Here is a 15,717-nt window from a genome sequence, read left to right as displayed (position 1 = left end):
TATAAAAGAATTTCCTTTAAAAAGAAGAGACGGCAGTCTGGTTATTTACCATAACAACATCCTAAATTCATTTTTAAGTTTTATACCCATTTCGGTTTATGAGCGAATATATCCAATTGTTTATCTATTGGAAGCTTTCGAATTAGTACATATTTGTTCTGAATTGATTTTCTACTATACAATAGTTATACAATTTTGTTGGATGTTATCAGCTCAACTGAAAATAATTGCGTTTGAATTCGAATCATTTGGATATGAAAATGTTGAATTAGGTACGTGTGAAATGATTATAGTTAATCTTTATTTTATCAATGTTTTTTGATAATACAGAAGGAAAACATAATTTTTTCATTACTAGTAAGATTTTAAATTAATTATTAATTTCCCAAATAGAACAAAAAAACGACTCTTACTACATGAAACATTTGAATCAAATACTTTTGGATCAGACAAAGATAAATGTGTAAGTTGATAAAATTATTTTATATCAAGGTGACTACAATCATTGTAATCTTTTTTATACTTAACACTTATTTTTATGTATTGTTAAAATGATATATTTATTCTTATCATNATATTTTTAAAATGATAAATTTATTCTTATCATCATGTTATGAACAGTATCTGCGTTTTTATACAATGATTAATTGTCAAACGCAATTGTCATATATTTCAACACATTTTAAAATGTTATTCATAACATGATAGATAATCCAATAACTAATTCGATGTTACATTTTTATTTATTATTATTATTTTTATTAGGTCAATAAAGAAGTTTCATGAAATCATGAAACCGATGACGTTGTTTACATATGTATACTGTTTAAATCTTTTAAATGCTCTCACATATGTGTGTATTTTGGTATGTATTTTTAAACTTAGCAATCAAGTGATTTTCATAATTTGATGAAAAATATGTTTGTAGATTTACTTTCAAAATGACTGTGTATTGTCAGTTACTTTTGTGAAAATATTAATAGCAACATCAGTGGTTATTATCAATTTGTTTTTTATAAGCCATTTTTATGGTTATCTTGAAAATCAAGTAAATTATATTTTGACAGTAGTTAGTACATTTTAATTACATTTTGACTAAAATTTTATATAAATACTCTATTTATGACATATTAAAATATTTATAAAAATAAATTTTTATCAAAAATATACGAGAAAAGTATGTTCTTCAAATAAAAGTACGAAATAGTAAAGTGCAAAAAGTATAATAAACAAACATAGTTTAAATGAATTTTAATAATTTTTAATAAAAAATTTTACTCCGTAGCTACATTTTAATGTTTTGTATAATAGTTTACTGTGGATTACTACTAAACTCCTATTTATTTTGTGTTATTTTATAGTTATCTCGAAAATCAAATTAAATTATTTTTTTTCGATTAATATGGTTTTATTACTTTGAAGTTATTTACTTAATATAATTTTTGAATGAGCCACATCAAAAATGTAATTGAATTAATTAGATTTTGATGGTAAGCAGCACGTTTTGATGTAATTTTTACTTAAATATGATTTAAATACTTAATTAATAACGTTATTAAGTGTTCATAAAAAAATTTTTAGAGAGTTCTTTTCAAAAATTTATTAACGAACAAAATAAACTCTTTGTTAAAGTATGCATCAGTAAATGGAGCAAAAATCTATAAAAAAAATAAGCATCATTAAATGATGATTATTTTTTTAAAATTAACAAATTTTGTTCATTTTAACTATGTACCTAGAAGTTATAATTTTAATAAAAAAATTATTTTTAAGTTCATCCATTATGCATTGTTAGGCTATCAACTTTTTTTTTCTTGAAATGAGTACGCATATTTTGATATAATAAAATGTTTGAAGTTTTATTTTAATAATAGATGGCAATTGAATTTTTAATATAAATATTTTCGTTTATTAGAAATAAAAATCGAAAGTATCAAGTTATTGAGTTTATATACATATTTAATAAACTAGGGATTACAAATACAAGTATTGAATTGGTTTCTTATGACGTCGCTATTACATACACGGAGTGTTTAATGACAATTATTGTATTGCCTGTTGGTGTATTTATATACTTACAACAATGTGCCTTACTACCATTGATAATAAATGCTGCGTATCTGTAAATACCAATATCATAAGAAACAAACACAATTTTTTTAAGTAGAAAGTATTGTTATTTATAAGTAAAATTAATTATTATATGAGAATAATATGTGAACATTTATTACTTCATTCATAACTTTTCTCCATAAATTTAATTGACTTCTATTTTAACATTTATACTTTGTACTATTTTATCAGATGAATGGACTACAGTTTGCTATTTATAGTACTAATTGGACCGATAAAAGTATAAAATTAAAAAAAATGATCTTATTGGCTATGATTTTAAATAACACGAACAAATTAAAGATGAATATTACTCCACAAAAATCATTGAATCTAGAAGTATTTGGCTCGGTAAGTCTTTTTTTTTTAGAGAAAGAACTGAAATCGTTATATTTTATCAAATTCAATGTAAAATATATTCATTATAATGCACGTGACTTGATTAAAATAATAATAATAAATATATAATAATAATTATGAATTAATAATTTATTTTAGGCGATGCGTGTGTCCTATTCTATAATTTCACTCTTGGCAAAAGAAACAATTTCGAAATAAGAATTTATTTTGAATCTTTTGTGTTTTATTATATATTAAGTTCACTTTGTGTTAAATTTTACAATGTAATCTTTAAATTAAAACATTAAAAACTTGATTAGTAAATTATTTTCATTTTAATTTTTGGCAGTATTATTAAAAAATACATAAATACCAGAATCTAATATAAGAATACATGAAGTATTCGTATGTGTTGAACAGCTCGGTGAAACTAAGGTAGTTACGTGCTAATTCTTGAACGTGCGTATAGTACGCGTGTTTGTTGTGCCGTACTTCCATACGCAAAAGCTTACTCCTTCGACCTTGATGTTTAAGTACATTACAGTATTGACACATGGATTTAAATATATATTGTTACTAGTACCGCCGTCGATAATGTCATAATACTGTAGTAATACAAAAATAAGCGTATATGAAGTGGGTGTGTTTTGTATGTGTTGACCAAGGTTTGGATATTTGGAAATTTAGTCAATTCGCGACCAACGAAGTTCTATAGGGGTTGTAGAGTTCGAGGGTTTAGAACAATAAAGACAAGTAGATATGAAGAAATAAATTTGGATCCACTTTATTTAATGATAAAAACTAATTATTTAGTAGGTACCTCTAATAGGACACTGAGGGAACGAGGCAGTAATCCGACCCACGATACCCTGTAATGTGTATATGTATAAAGTGCAAACAATTTAGTAAAATTACTAAAGAAAGAATTGATCTATTGCTCTATCGTTCTTCACTCAGATTATTAATTCTAAATAATTGGGATAATATAAATTTACTTACTTCTTTTAGATAGATTGTATAAAAATCGTAGATAGTCAAAATGCTAAGTGTAACACTTTTTCTCAAATTTTGTTAATTCGCATATACGAAAATTCTATAATGTCTCTTTTTATATAAATAAATAAAATCTCGACACAAAATAATTATATATCAATATCGCATTAAAATGTACCGATGACAATACGGGGTCGCGGTTAGTTAAGAGAAATAAATTGGACAAAAGAATTCTGAATTTTATATTGAATTCAGAGTGTCAAAAGTGCCGGTTCGCTCGCTCATAGATGTGCAAGCAGAACTAAACCTTTTTATATTATATTTAATTATCCCCATCATGGGATGTTGTCGTCTGTGCTTTTAGTGATTTTCAGTTTATTGTATTAAATTGAACATAACATGATTATTATTTTAAGATAAGATGCNCATGATTATTATTTTAAGATTAGATGCATAGTATACATTTATCAATTTAACATGTATATACATATAGAATAAATAGTGTACAATAGTATATATGTTATGACAGATAAATGAAGTATTAGTTTGTATACAAGTAATATAAAATACATATTATAAATTTTTCATTGATAAATGTAAGATGCGTAACGCAAAGCATTGGGCATATTATGACAATACAGGGTCCGTTCCAACACTTCCGAGCGGAGCGAGCTCTAGTAGGCGGGTTTCTGTAGTAGGCACTTAGATCTACAAACCAAGACCCCACTCAGTTTGCTACGAGTAGTAGTTCAGTGTGTATCCTTCACGCATTGAAGCTTTGTGAAGAAGTCGCGTAGAGATTTCAATGTTGCTAAAAATGGAGTGAAAATTAGAGCAGTGATATGCAATCAAGTTTTGTATGAAATTGAATCAAACTTTTGCGGATACTTTGCCGATGTTAAAGCCTACGATTTTGAAGTGATGTCTCGGATACAATTTTACATGTGACACAGGGACTTCAAGGTAAGACAGGAGGTACCCCAAGATGAACACCGTTCTGAGATGCCGTCAATGACGAGAACCGACGACAACGTGTCTTGTGTGAAAGATGTGTTAAACAGGCGTTTAAGTCTCTAGTTAATAGCGCAAGAACCAAATGTACCCAATTATACCCAAAATCGCCGTTTTTTGTATCGTAACAAAAGGTTTGAACATGCAAAAGATCTGTTCAAATTGGTTTCAAAAATCATGATGGATGATATATCGCGTAATCCCAAAAAAGAAGTTGGCCGTAAAGGTGATTTATAGTAAACACAAAAATAAAATTAATGCAAAGGCGCACTAGTGATGAAATAATGGTATATATATATACTTATACTGACAAATATGAACGTATTGGTTTACGTAATTACGAAGCGTACAATTACCCTAATTGCACAGCGAAATATCCAACTCGTAAAATGATGAGCAGAGCCAACCAAAAAAAACAAAAACAAATAAACGAATCGAACAACCAATTCAGGTGCACGTTGGAAACTGAACAGAGCGCAATATCCATAATCCATACCGCGCCTAATTGTCCGATTGTGCGCGTAATTTCCCCCGGTTGTTCGACATCATATTCGTCGTCTGATGTGCGTAGCGCAAGGTTCACCGGATGTTCCTCCGGTAAAGACGCTACACCGCGTCGCCGATTGTTAGCCTCGATTTCTTCTTGGGTTTCATCGCGTAGCATGGTAGCTTTCTGAAAGCGCATTCGCGACGTAATTCAGCGCAATTCATTTGTGCTAATGATTTCCCCGACATATTGACCGTGAATATTATGTTTATTTTCAAACCCTAATAATCAAATGTATGCTACGTTAATAGCGAAAATAAACAATATCTCCGTGTACGGTCAAATTTGCTACTACTGTAGAAAAGCAAGTGTTATTATTATTGCTATTGTTGTTATAAAGTACCGCGATAAGATGGTACGGGGCCGCCATATATGATATGGCAGCGAGTGAACAATAATAATAACGGTTACCTGGGAATCGGCCACTTTGACAAGATCAGACGAAAAAAACCCAGCACAGGGGGGTCGCGGCACAGTGGTGACGTGGCATAGTTGGATCAAGTATAATGATATCTGACAGTGATTAAAATCACTATAAAAAAAAACGCTTCGATACAAATCTTTAGATAGTGTTTAATTTTAAAAAATTGGTGGATTATTCCAAAAGCTTCATAAACTGCTAGTTCTTTATTAACATCCTGATTAAGATAAAGTATGTCGAATGAAAAAGGGATTATTAAAAAATAGTATTTCCCATAAAAAGATTATATTGATCAATACACTTTTCAATAAGTTATAGCATTATAAAGTTAAAAATGTAAAAAATAAAATTGAGAATTTTCACACAATAATAGCATTTGGTCGCCATTTTCACCGTGAAGACAAAATAAAGTCCGAAATTTTTTTTTTACATAATTAAGTAGATTACATTAGCTTTAAATTAATATATATATATATATAAGTGTCAGACCTTCCGGAACACTTTCAAAAGTTAAGTTGAAAAAGTCAATTTTTTGTGAAAAAGTTGTCATTTTGAATCCCCCCCCTGTAGGCAGGTAAAAAGTCAGATTTATAAAAAAAATATTCCAAATGATAGGTAAAGACATCATGCATCTACAAAAAAAAAAGTTATATTGATCCATACATTTTTCAAAAAGTTATAGCATAATAAAGTTAAAAAATTGTAATTGTACAGTCGTACCGTAAGGTTGTGCTTATTTTTTGTTACTATTTTATTCTATTGTTATTATTCGTAACTTTTCTTATGGCTTCAAATAGTGTAAACTGTTATATTTGTAATCTTGGTTTTGCTGAGTTTGATCTTCCTATTAAGTGTGATGGCTGTAACGTTTTAACACATAACAAATGCTCAGGTCTTAATAATAGTGAAATAAAATGTCTTGGTTTGAAGAATCGAAATTTGAAATTTTTTTGCGAAGCATGCAATAAGGGTTTGCGTGATATTCCCGAACTTAAACTATTAATTAATCGNAGTTTGCGTGATATTCCCGAGCTTAAACTATTAATTAATCGTTTATTAGCTGAAGTTAATGAACTAAAGAGTCAGAAGCAAAATAACAACACTCAAAATTTTTCTGAGGAGTTTATAATTGGTGAAGTCAGCGAACGCAATATCAGAGCATCTAATCTAATATTTTACAACGTTCCAGAGTCCAACCTTGATAATGCAGTCGACCGAGTTAATCATGACTCTAATCTTGTGAGTAATGTAATTGATTCGATTATTACTAATGGGAATATTAGACCGTCTAAAGTTATTCGTCTTGGTATTCATGGTAAAAATAATCCCCGTCCAATTAAAGCTGTTTTAGCACACCAGCTGATGTGTTTGAAATATTGAAGTAAAAAAAAAAGTTGTTATCATTACAACCACCTTCCACTATTGGTATCAGTTCGGATCGCACTCTTTATCTGAGAAACTATATGAAAAAACTTCGTGATGAACTAGAGTCTCGTAGATCAAATGGTGAAATTAATTTAATCATTAAATACATAAGAGGAACTCCTACCATCGTGACTAAAGATAACCGTTTTAATGCCCGTGCTGGAAATTTTTTATAATTAATATTTTCTACCAAAATGTCCGTGGTCTTTTAACAAAGATCTCTTTTTTACGCAACGCATTGTTGAGTGTTAATTATAATATAATATGTTTAACTGAAACTTGGCTTAATGAAAATGTTTTTGTTTCTGAACTTGGTTTCACTAATTATAATTTATATCGTAATGATCGTAATAATTTGTCCAATGGTAAAAAACGAGGTGGTGGTGTACTAATTGCAGTAAATAAAAAAATTAGTTGTGACGTATTAAATGTCTCTAGTGTTATGGGTATTGAACAAATTTTTTTGAAAATTAGTTTAAATAATGTTAATATAATTTTAGGTTGTATTTATATTCCACCAGGCAGTTCTTGTGATGTATATTCTAAGCACTGTGAGGTCATAGAGTCTATTTATTTAATGTACCCCAATTATAATTATGTTATAACTGGTGANAAAGCACTGCGAGGTCATAGAGTCTATTTATTTAATGTACCCCAATTATAATTATGTTATAACTGGTGATTTTAATTTAAATCAGTTTGACTGGTCTATTGATCCAATCACTCAAGATCATATTACAGGTTCTCTAATTTTTAACTGTTATATAAATTTCTTAAATTTGAAACAAGTAAACCATATAATTAACTGTAGTGGTCGAACTCTTGATTGCATATTGATTAGTGCTGATATTGAACTTACAAATAGTTTACATTCGTCAGAATCTCTTGTTCCTATAATTGATAATTATCATCCACCATTAGATTTTATAATACAATTTAATAATTCATTGGGTAATGAACATTTTGAATCTCCATTAGTTTATAACTTTAAAAACTGTAACTTTGATGATATTTCTCATTTTCTTCAGAGTATTGATTTTGATCTTAATCTGAATTATAATTTATCTTTTGAATTGCTTATTGAAAAATTTTATGAAATTATTTATCACTCTTTTGATTTATTTGTGCCAAAAACAAAAATATATAATAAATATACACTTATATGGGCAAATTCTGAACTCAGAGATTGTATAATTAAAAAAAAATGTGCCCATAAAAAATTTAAATTATTCCCTTCTGATATTAATTATTATGATTTCTCTATTTTAAGAAAAAAATGTAAACATCTTATTAATATATGCCATGCTCAATATATTTCCAATATTGAAAACAGTATTCAAACAAATATCAAACCTTTTTGGAATTATATTAACTCTCTAAAGAAGTCTAATAATTCTGTTCCGAACTGTGTAAATTACCATAACTCATCTTCTACTAATATTTTAGAAACAACTCAATTATTTGCAAACTATTTTTCAAGTGTCTATACCAAAGATCTTCCGCTCTTTAATGGACTTGATCCTCTCCCTTCTGGTGGATCTGATAATTATTTGAACTTACACTCCTGGACTATCTATCTGAATGAAATTGTTGATTATTTAAATTCTTTAAATGCTCATGCTGGTACTGGACCTGATGGTATTCCACCTATATTTTTAAAAAATTGTAGCTCGGTTCTTGCTCGTCCGCTTCATATGATTTTTAATAAATCATTAAGTTTGGGTTATTTCCCTAACATTTGGAAAAGGTCATTTGTAACACCAGTATATAAATCTGGAGATAAACATAATGTTACAAGTTATAGGCCGATTTCCAAAATGTCCATAATTCCGAAAATGTTTGAAGCACTAATTACAAAAAAATTGTCTTTAATTATGACTCCCCTCATTTCTAATAACCAACATGGTTTCAGACCCAAAATGTCAGTTTCTACAAATATTCTACTTTTTCAGGAGAAAATTCTTTCGGCTTTAAATCAACGTGTTCAATTGGACACTATTTATACAGACTTTCAGAAAGCGTTTGATAAAGTAAACCACAATATTCTATTACATAAATTATCTTGTGTTGGTATTCATGGTACATTTTTTAATTGGTTAAAATCTTACCTATGTTCTCGTTCCCAGGTGGTTAAAATTAATAGTTTTATTTCTAATGAATTTTTGGTTACTTCTGGTGTACCACAAGGGTCGCACTTAGGTCCCCTCTTATTCATACTATTTATAAATGATTTACCATCTATTTTTGATAGCTCAGTTAATATTCTATTATTTGCTGATGATGTCAAATTATTTTCAGTTATTAAATCACCAAAAGATGCAATAAAATTGCAGTCAAATTTAGATAAATTTGTTGAATGGAGTCGTGTTAATTACCTTCCATTAAATATAAATAAGTGTAGTGTGATTACGTTTTCCCGAATAAATAATATAATCACCTATAATTATTTGATTGATAGTAATATAGTTACAAGAGTTGCCTCTATCAGAGACTTAGGGATAATCTTAAATTTTAATTTGGATTTTTCCACCCATATTAACACCTTTATTAAAAAAGCTTTTAAGATGCTTGGTTTTATTAATAGAAGCACGATAAATTTTAAAAATATTAATGCCTTAAAAACTTTATATTTTTCCTTGGTTAGATCTNAAAAAATTTAAAAAATACTAATGCCTTAAAAACTTTATATTTTTCCTTGGATAGATCTCATCTTGAGTATGGATCAATTGTTTGGTCACCACACTATATATCATGTACCAGTCGAATTGAAAATGTTCAGTAAAAGTTTTTAAAATTATTATGTTTTAAATTAAATATACTCATCTCAAGAGAATCATACAAGTTGCAGATTTCCCAATTGGGGATCGTGTCTTGTGATTTGAGGAGAAATGTTGCGGATATAATGTTCCTATATGACTTATTAAATGGTCTTATTTATTCTCCAGAATTATTATCTCACATTGGTTTTAATGTACATACTCACGTATTAAGAAAATCTAATTTTTTTCATATTTCTCTTCCTAAAAATATTTATACTTCCTCCTCGTTTTTCCCAAGAGCTCTATCTTTGGCTAACAAANCTCATACTTCCTCCTCGTTTTTCCCATGAGCTCTATCTTTGGCTAACAGAATTATGGATCATATCGATTTTTTTTCGATGTCGCGTTTTGTATTCAGACAGAATGTTTATTTGGCTTTAAATTTAAATTCAGATTCTCATGTATAATTTATTATTTTTATATTTTATTATATTTTTTATTCACTACAAACATGTCATTGTTATTTCTTTTTTTGTAACTGTTTATGTTATTATTGATTTTGACTGTACTTATAAATATTCTAATTGTTAAAGGATTAACACCCGTATATTATACATAAATAAATAAATAAAATATATAATAAAATATATATAATATATAATAAAAAATAAGGAAAATGACATATTTAACCAATTTTTCTAATCATTTAAAGTTGATTTTTGAGAATATTTATAATAAAAAAAAAAATTATTATCATGACTTTTAGCTCAATTTGCAAGTTTGAAATTGACATCATTAAATAGAAAATTTTATTGGAATTAAAAAAATCGTATCGTTAAGATTAATATGCAGTCAGGAAATTTTATAATTAATATTTATAGTAAATTTATCAAAAAAGCTCAATATATTTTTGTATTTTTATTGTAATAAATAAGCTAAATAGAAATAATAGTAATCATTTCATAGTAACTTTTGGTGTTTAAAAAGATTCTACAATTGAAATATTCAGAAATTATTTAATTTTAATGATTTACATTTACTAAAAGAAACAAAGATGTTAAAAATATTTACTCAATTAGGCGTATTATAAATGCGGATTATATTGTAAAAATCCATTGTTAATTCACGAGAAAATAACAATCATTTTTTTAGAAGTGATTTATATAGCGACATGTTACCAAAAAATTTGGAATATTATAGTTTATTAGTATTATCCGATTTACAAAAAAAAGTGTGTCAGGTGAAAGGGGTATACAATAATTATTTATAAGATAAAAATAATAAGTTCCATACATTTTTCCAAAAATTAAAGCAATATAAATTTTAAAATATAAAATCGAGAATTTCTTCACGGAAATCGTACGTTTTTCTTTAACTTTGATGTAAGTTGAACAAAATTTAAGTTGAAAAAGTTAATTTTTTGTGAAAAAGTAGCCATTTTGAAACCCTTTCTGTGGGCTGGTAATGAGTCAAATATTCATCAAAATATAGAAAATGATAGGTAAATACCTAAGGTATTTATAAAAGAAAAAATTATATTGTTTTGGCCATTTTTAAAAAAGTTTTTGAAGGATTTCCGAACGAAGGAATTTATTAAGAAAAAAAATGGTCTGTTTTGTCTTCTTTGATTATGGTAATTGTACTTTTTGTCTATCTATAATGTAATAATAATAAAGTGATATTAAATCAAATCATTTATATTTTAGTACACATATATATATTTTTTATTTAATTTAAGGTTTATTAAATATTGTGATAATGGTAGACAGTATGTAATATGAAATAATTTGATATTTAAAGATGATATGATAATTGTGCTCTAGTAACTTGGAAACTCAATTTTTATTAATTTTTTCGTGTATCATTGAATCTTTTGTCTTATTATTGTAGTTTAATGATTTAAATGTTTGTAATATGTATTCTCTTAGTTTATAGAACTTAAACCCCTTATAGCCTCACTTCAATGATCGACCTGTGCAGAGCTTCTTCTGTGTTTCACTACCACTAAGATGTTGGTCCCAAGAAAATCACCTTGTGATGGGAGAAGGATGATCGCGCATCACACAAACAAGTTGACGATACTGTAAATGATATCATCGTCAGTTACTGATAGTATGTTACAAAAAAGAACAAGTGTGTGCGGCCTATCTATTAGCGTTGTACCTGGTTTTTTGAAAACAAGGGGATTTGGAAAAGATTGTCTTTTTCCTATACAGTACACTTAAACCTGATATCAACAGAATCCTGATTGAGGATTATGGTATAACAAAGCGGTTATACAATTGGATTGAGAATAAAAAATAGCATATTTCAGTAGAACTGGATTCGAGAAGATTGATGGAGTATAATAAATATGTATATATGTATAACTAATATATAAATGTCCGTATTGTGTAGGGCACAATTAATTTTTGTATTTCTGTGTACAAAACAAACAGGGGTCAACTGATATAAAAAAAGAACCCTTGTGTCAAGACACACATTTTACAAGAAACTATCTTTTTCTAGTACGATCTTTAAGATTCCAAAATATTTCAAATATTTATTGACATTCTTCTTCCAAAAACCTACATTCGTACTGATTTTGATGTTTTGTCCTACAAGAAACAGACTTAACTACTTTACTTTCTCTTTAATTAAATTAAATCTCTTATCGAACAGTTTATTCATTTCTTTACACTTCCACAATCCTTCTACACTTACTACAGTAATGATAACACTACCACTGCTCTAATTTACGACCTTGAAATTTGATATCTGTACATGAGTTACTTAAATTCTTAGAAAGTTAATTATTAGTCAACTATATGCTATTATTTTGTATCAAAAATAATTTCCATAAACATAAGGATTCTTTTATTTTATAAGATTTTTAAATCGTTATTTGCTATTTTATCAAAAATTTTACCATTGCTGTTTTCGCTAATTAAGTTGCAGTTACATATTACTTTTAAGACAACTACTAGTGACTGTTTGGTTCAATTTAAACGAATATTTAAAGCCAATTTAATTATTTTTTTTACTTTTTGATGCCATAGTTGGATTAAATCTATTGGTTTTACTAAAATTATAAAATACACTTTCGGATTTTTATAATATTTATAATTTATAAATAAATATGTATGGATTATTAAAAGCTTTTATTATAGTATTATTGGCCAAGTAGACAGATCTACAAATTGACTTAAATGTAAATGATAGATTTTAAATAATTAAAAAAAAACATTTTCCTGATTGTTATATCGGTTTTAAGTATTTCGATATAATTAGCTACATTAATGCATAAAATAATATATTTATTAAAAATTCAACTGAAAATTGTATAAGATAAATTCTCATAAATGCGATCAATGATTAGTGTGGATTATTATTCTTTATCTCTTTAATCTCTTTAAATTTATTTCTTTATTTTCTCTTTTATTATCTCATTATCTCTTTAAAATTAAAATAAATAATACTTAAAGTTATAATTAGTGAAATGTTGTACTCACATAATTTTTAAGTTTTAAATAAAATAATAAAGGACAATAAAACAAGAAAACAGAAAATTTTAAATATCGAAATCACAATTCATAACAAAATAGATAACCACCAACAATATAATACATATGCTTCAACTTTAGTGTATTATTTTATGCTACGAAATAAAAGTAGTTGTGGTGATCAAAATCCGTTGTGTCATTTTTAAGAAATATTTAACATTATTAATATTTAATATTTTACATTTCATTTACTTTTATATTTATTGATGAATTATTAAGGATATAATAGTATATATTAAATGGTAAGGGATATTATTTATAAAGTCTAATAGTACTATAATTATTTTTATATTCTATGAAATTTTAAGTAATAACTATGATATTCTCTATTGTTTTTTGGGGTATTTAAATGACAATCAATTTCTATACAAAGGGAAATAGTTATTATTTCTGTTTTTTAACAATCATGGCATGAATTTGGATAAATAGTATAATAGAGAAATATTTTACCTAACTTTTTTTTATTAATATTTGCTGTCTACAGCTAAAAGTTAAGTAGTGATATAATCGTAAGTAAATGCTCAGATTATCGAAAGTTATTATTTTTAATTTTTTAAAGAGTATCTTTTTGGAAGACATCAAATATTTTAGTACTTTATTTTACTCAATTGCAATAATAACAATTTTTTATATAGTTAACTCCTGAGGATAAATTTTTATAGAATTTCATATGCTGAGGGATTGATATATCATCAACCACATAATTATTCAAAAAATTATTTGGCGTACAAATAGGAAACCGCTGTTTTCATATAGGTGGCGGCAGCATTGCGAATCGGTAGGTAAGTACGATCAGGAACGTTACATAGTCAATTGAGGCATTGGTCGACAACCTCACAGAATCTCGCTTGTTTACTATTACTGTGCTTTGATTTGTTTGTGCGCATAAATGGCGATATTTGAGCCAAACAACGGTCATTTGCGGGAAGTGTTGCTCTTTAATTTAATTAAAAAAAAAATGCAGTTCAGGCGCGTCGAATGATTGTAGAAACTTATGACGAAAGTTGAATTAGTGAAAGAACGTGTCGTGAATGATTTCAAAAGTTTAAAAATGGCGAAATGACCTGTGAAAAAGTTCAAAGATGCAAAATTAAAAACTTTACTGAATGAAGAGTCTTGTAGAACGCAACAGGAACTTGCAAATTTATTAAACGTTACTCAGCAAGTCGTTTCTATTCGCTTAAAGAGCTTAGGAATGATCCAAAAACTAGGAAATTGGTTGCCGTACGACTTAAAGCCCAGGGACATCGAACGGCGCCTTTGCACGAGCGAGCAACTCCTTCAACGGCAAAACAGACAGGGTTTTTTGTATCCCATTGTCACCGGCGATGAAAAGTTGATATAAAATAACAACTCAAAGCGGAAAAAATCATGGGGACTTCCCGACCATGCATCAACTTCAACAGCAAAACCGAATATTCATGGCTCGAAGTTGATGCTGTGTATTTGGTGGGACCAGCTTGTCGTAGTGTACTATGAACTCTTGAAACCAGGCGAAATCATTACAGGAGCTCTGTATCGGACGCAACTAATACGATTGAGTTAATCGTTGAAGGTAGTTTCCAAGGTAGTTAAAACATACCTGCACTTTGAAATGGGCACATCCTACTCCACCCACCGTACTGTCCTGGCATCACTCCTTCTGATTTTTACTTATTCCGATCGATGATGCATAACCGGGCTGAACAGCATTTTCGTTCTTTCGAAGAAGTCAAAAATTAGATTGATTCGTGGATCGCGTCAAACGACGAACAATTTTTTCGACAAGGAATTCAAAAGTTGCCTAAAAGATGGGAAAAAGTTGTGACTAGCAATGAAAATTACTTAGAAGATTGAGTATTTAACGTGTTTTTACAATAAAGCCTTAAATCTTGTAAAAAACGGCGGTTTTCTATTTGTACGCCCAATAAAATAATATTCACAATTTTTAGCTTCGATACAAAGGCGAAAAGGTATTAATTTTACTAGATGTGTTTTTTTATTTATTTACTTTTTTTGTGTCTGTGAAAGCTCAATCTCAGCTAACGCTGGTCTGATTTAATATAATTAATAATTTTTTTTTTTTATATACCTTAGCTATTTACCTATAATTTAATATATTTTTGTGAACATTTGACCCTTTCTAGCCCACAGGAAGGGTTTCAAAATGTTAATTTTGTACAAAAAAAAAAACTTTTCAACTTAACTTTTAAAAATATTCCGAAAATATTTTATATATATCTTAAATTAAAGCTTATTTAATATACTTCAATTTGAAAAAATAATTTGAACTATGGACTTTTCTTCATAGTGAAAATGACTACTGTGTTCAAAAAAATGCTATTTTTGTGTTAAAATTCACGGTTTTGTATTTTATTTTATTTTAAAATAACTTACTAGGGGTGTACACTGATTTTTATAAATATTATATAAATCTCATTTACATAGAATAGAAAGTTAAAATCATTCAATTGAGTAGATTTTTTTAACAGGTACTAGATTGTTTCTTTTAGCTTCAATGCAAAGCTGAGAAGGTATTAATTTTACTATGATGTGTTTTTTTTTTTTTTTTTTTTTTTTTTCACTTTT

The 15,717-nt window shown here is 27.7% G+C and overlaps 2 protein-coding genes across 3 annotated transcripts in view; both read left to right on the top strand.

The window, feature by feature from the left end:
* Nucleotides 1–696: 696 nt before the first annotated feature.
* LOC126901754 (odorant receptor 46a-like) overlaps nt 697–15,717 on the top strand; it is a 50,125-nt gene continuing 35,104 nt past the window's right edge. The window contains exon 1 of the mRNA XM_050678498.1: nt 697–765. The gene's annotated coding sequence lies outside the window, so the exon portion shown is untranslated. The remainder of the gene's footprint in view (nt 766–15,717) is intronic.
* Nucleotides 713–2,768, top strand: LOC126901757 (odorant receptor 46a-like). Of its 2 annotated transcripts, none has more exons than XM_050678503.1 (4): nt 713–865; nt 929–1,048; nt 2,305–2,463; nt 2,611–2,768. In XM_050678503.1, the coding sequence occupies exons 1-4, from the start codon at nt 791–793 to the stop codon at nt 2,668–2,670; spliced, it is 414 nt and encodes a 137-aa protein (XP_050534460.1). In that variant the 5' UTR covers nt 713–790; the 3' UTR covers nt 2,671–2,768. The 2 variants fall into 2 exon arrangements, with proteins under 2 accessions (XP_050534460.1, XP_050534459.1); XM_050678502.1 differs by having other exon boundaries at nt 929–1,069.

This window comes from Daktulosphaira vitifoliae, unplaced genomic scaffold (genome assembly GCF_025091365.1).
Source record: "Daktulosphaira vitifoliae isolate Bord-2020 unplaced genomic scaffold, ASM2509136v1 Scaffold_3, whole genome shotgun sequence".
NCBI lineage: Eukaryota > Metazoa > Arthropoda > Insecta > Hemiptera > Phylloxeridae > Daktulosphaira > Daktulosphaira vitifoliae.
Note: the sequence above shows the minus strand (reverse complement) of the source record. Positions and strands in the feature narration are given on the sequence as shown.

What these genes read in the sequence shown, in the direction of transcription:
- LOC126901757 (XM_050678502.1), top strand. Translation starts at nt 791, where the DNA reads ATGAAACCGATGACGTTGTTTACATATGTATACTGTTTAAATCTTTTA. An exon ending in TCACATATGTGTGTATTTTG is followed by an intron (nt 866 to 928) that starts GTATGTATTTTT and finishes ATATGTTTGTAG; the next exon opens with ATTTACTTTCAAAATGACTG. An exon ending in ATCTAGAAGTATTTGGCTCG is followed by an intron (nt 2,464 to 2,610) that starts GTAAGTCTTTTT and finishes AATTTATTTTAG; the next exon opens with GCGATGCGTGTGTCCTATTC.